This window comes from Bremia lactucae, linkage group LG1 (genome assembly GCF_004359215.1).
Source record: "Bremia lactucae strain SF5 linkage group LG1, whole genome shotgun sequence".
NCBI classification, from domain to species: Eukaryota; Oomycota; class Peronosporomycetes; order Peronosporales; family Peronosporaceae; genus Bremia; species Bremia lactucae.
In genome coordinates, this window is record NC_090610.1 from 202,600 (window position 1) to 205,842 (window position 3,243).

The 3,243-nt window shown below is 49.4% G+C and overlaps 1 protein-coding gene across 1 annotated transcript; it reads right to left on the reverse strand.

Moving 5' to 3' along the window:
- Positions 1-2,530: 2,530 nt before the first annotated feature.
- Positions 2,531-2,923, reverse strand: CCR75_008453 (uncharacterized protein; the record flags this gene model as incomplete). Its single annotated transcript, XM_067966505.1, has 2 exons — positions 2,531-2,683; positions 2,729-2,923. 2 exons carry the CDS (start codon positions 2,921-2,923, stop codon positions 2,531-2,533), a joined length of 348 nt encoding a protein of 115 aa, XP_067823102.1.
- Between the last annotated feature and the right edge of the window lie 320 nt (positions 2,924-3,243).

Genomic DNA, 3,243 nt, shown 5'->3' on the forward strand with positions numbered 1-3,243 from the left:
TGGTCATAGCCTCTTACATGAGCGCTATAGACCAGCAGGGTTGAGGTCCGAAATTTCGAGACCTCAGGGACTATGCTACCCATTTGTTCGACAACTCTGAACTTAGGGGTAGCTTCAGAGTCCGCGTCAGTAGGGCATCCCGCCCCTACTGCGCTCCTGCATTTCCCGACCCCTCAGTGGTCGAGGCAGAACTCATGCGTCTCGCACGCTGGTTCTTGCCATCGCCCTTTGGGAAGGGAGTCCTCTTGCTGGGCATTTTTGCCCCAGCAGGGACCCTGGCATAGCAGCGAGCCATCATATGGCCGCGCTTGCCGCATTTAAAACAGACCACGTCTGCATTGCCCAACTCCATAGGAGTGGCATCTGTCCTCTCGGCCGACGGCTTATACCAAGCTGTCGCCGAGGCACTGTTGTAGGATTGCTCCTCAACTAAGGCAATTTGGATTGCCTCTTCCATCGTCGACGGCACCTTTCTGAAAAGGGCCTGTCGCGATGGGCCATGCCGTAGTCCGTTCATAAACGTGGGCACCTTAATGTGCTCCGGAATCGGACCTACGGTTATGGATGCGGACAGCGAGCGCATCTCTTGCACATACTCTTGCAGAGATCGCTTCGCCTGTCGCGCCCCAAAGAAGCGCGCCTGAAGCAACACTTCGTTGTTCGGCGGCTGGTACATGGCGCGAATCTTATCCTTAAAGATCGCCCATGAGGGGAACGCTTTTCTGTCCGCCATAAGCGCCGAGTAAGCCCACTCTGAGGCCTTACCGCGCAGATGCGACATAGCGTACGACACCATCCGGCTGTCGTCCTCGATGAGCTGGGCGACACCACATTGCTCCACGGCTAAAAGCCAGTGGACAATCGTGTGCGCCGCAGTTCCATCGAACTTGGGCGGGTCCATCCGAATGGGCCTCGGCTGATGCGGCCGGGCAGAGAGCATCTCAACAGTCCTGTTGAGAGCCTCGCTCCGAGCCTGCTCATGCCTCAGCTCATCCTGAGTCTGAGTGACGGACTCCGCCGCAGCATGGCTCTGTGCCTCGGACGCGGCCCTCCGCTGTCCGAGCACGAATGCCTCAAACTGCTCCAACTGAGCAACATGTTGCTCAGGAGGACTACCCAGGAGCCTGGCCAGGGCTTGTTCACCAAGTCCCTGCGCCATTGGCCCTGCCACCTCCCGATGATGTTCGGAGAGGTGGGGAAAATGAGCCCAATCAATATTGAGGCTCATCCTCACGTACACGCGCAGAGATGCGGGTCGTGGGAAGGATTTCAAGTGCTACCAAGTGTACTTAACGGGGACTGTGGAACATAAGGGCAACTTTAGCCCGTTACATCACGAGAGCGGTGATCCGGCTTCACGTGCGCTCTTACGTTCTAGGAAATAGTTTTCAGACTGATTAATATTTAATCGTATTAAATATAAATTCCAATTTTTTAATTGTCTGGAATTGACATCTCTCTATATATACACTAATATGTATTGCGAGCGTATCGTTCTTGACACCTCGCGTAACGGATGACGCTAGCCGTCATCTTCGCTAACGTGAATGCACCCAGGGACATCACATACACAAGGGTGGGTCAAAATTTGAACCCCACCCAAGTGGTGGGTTAATTACTTCACTTAAGTAATTGGCGATCTTCTTAAGTACACAAAGTGTACTTAACGGGAATTGTGTAACATAGCAACTTTAGCCCGTTACACTCTTAGGTTCAACGGCGGCGCCGAAATTGCACATGACACCACAATCGTATTGTTCTCTCGTCATGTCTATTTTCTCAAAAAGATAATGCAATCGGGGAAATAACAAAATGTTGTTATTGAGTATCATTGAGATTAGTATATTAATTACTTAATTGATTTAAGGTGGAATTTCGATGCAGGACGCAACCTGCAACTCCTGGCATAATGTCCTGTTGCTTGACAAATACTGCATCAGGGAAGCGCTCTGGGTCATAACGGATACCAGCGATCTCGCATTTCAGAAAATTTACTCGCACTTCGTTCTTAGGACTGTTTTCAAATTTTCTGGACAGCACCACTTTCAATGGAAAGCCGTCAGATATTGCCACAGCTCTATTGGGTTGTTCACCAACCTCAAGTAAGATTCACGTAGATTACAGGAGCTTATGATGTACATTTTTCAGGAAGGTGGATGATTGACGGTAGATTCTGATGTTGCTAGTCGTGCGCGGAGATTTCAACGTTGCTGATTCTGCAGGAGATTTCGACGTAGATATATTTAATGAAATGTGATGGGCTGTAATTATGACATCTGATTGGTAAAAAAATGAATGGGGTCAGTTTTGGAAAAAGCTAGGTGAGTTTAGGAATTCCCTAAAATTAGGCCACTCCTTCGCTATTTGTAGCCCCCCCCGACTTTAGCCAATCAGAACGCATGCAAAATGTAAATTTATCCTGTGCGTCGCATTCATTTTAACTCCTACAAGCTATGCCACTCGAACCATCACCTCCTTGACAATCGATCCGTGAACGGAGCTGCTTCTCTTTGCCCGACGGCAACGTGAGTCAATAATCGCATGACGCTCCTCGAAGCCACCTCCGAAGTGCCGTACTTAATTGTGGACGAATTTCCATCGTACCGGGACTGGACTCAAAATACTCAAGCATCATGACCGAGTCGTCCCCAAGATCACCAAAGTACGCCGTGTATTCCTCTCGCTAAAAGTAAGAGAAGCCCTTTAAAGAGTTCAAAGATCGAAATACTCGCTGGTGGATCGTACACAGCACTGTATATCCCGTACGGACAATCGATTGGACGCCACGCATGACAATTAACGCCGACCCTATCTCTAAGCCACTTATTGGTTCGTCTAAGAACAAAATACTTGGATTCGCGACGACTTTCACGTCAATCGTCACGCGCTTCTTCTGTGCGACCGAGAGACCCCCGACCAACATGCCCGACGTGGGAAGGAACGCGGACGAAGAGGAGAAATACACCACACAAACGGCAAGAAAGAGATTGAAAAATATTCAAAACAACGGCATATTGGTACGAAAATGCCTTGTAACGCTCCCTCCTACCCTCCAGAAGTTTCCATTCTTCGCGACGACTCTTCTCTATAGCGCGATGCTTAGCAACGCCACCTTTGCAGGTAATCATCCCACTGTTTCTAGTGAAGCAGTTGCTTATGGATCACAATGCAAGCTCTTAACGCTCCATGAAGGTTGCAAAAAGAATAAATCGTAGAGATGTTTACGAAGCTTGAAGGCAGTGT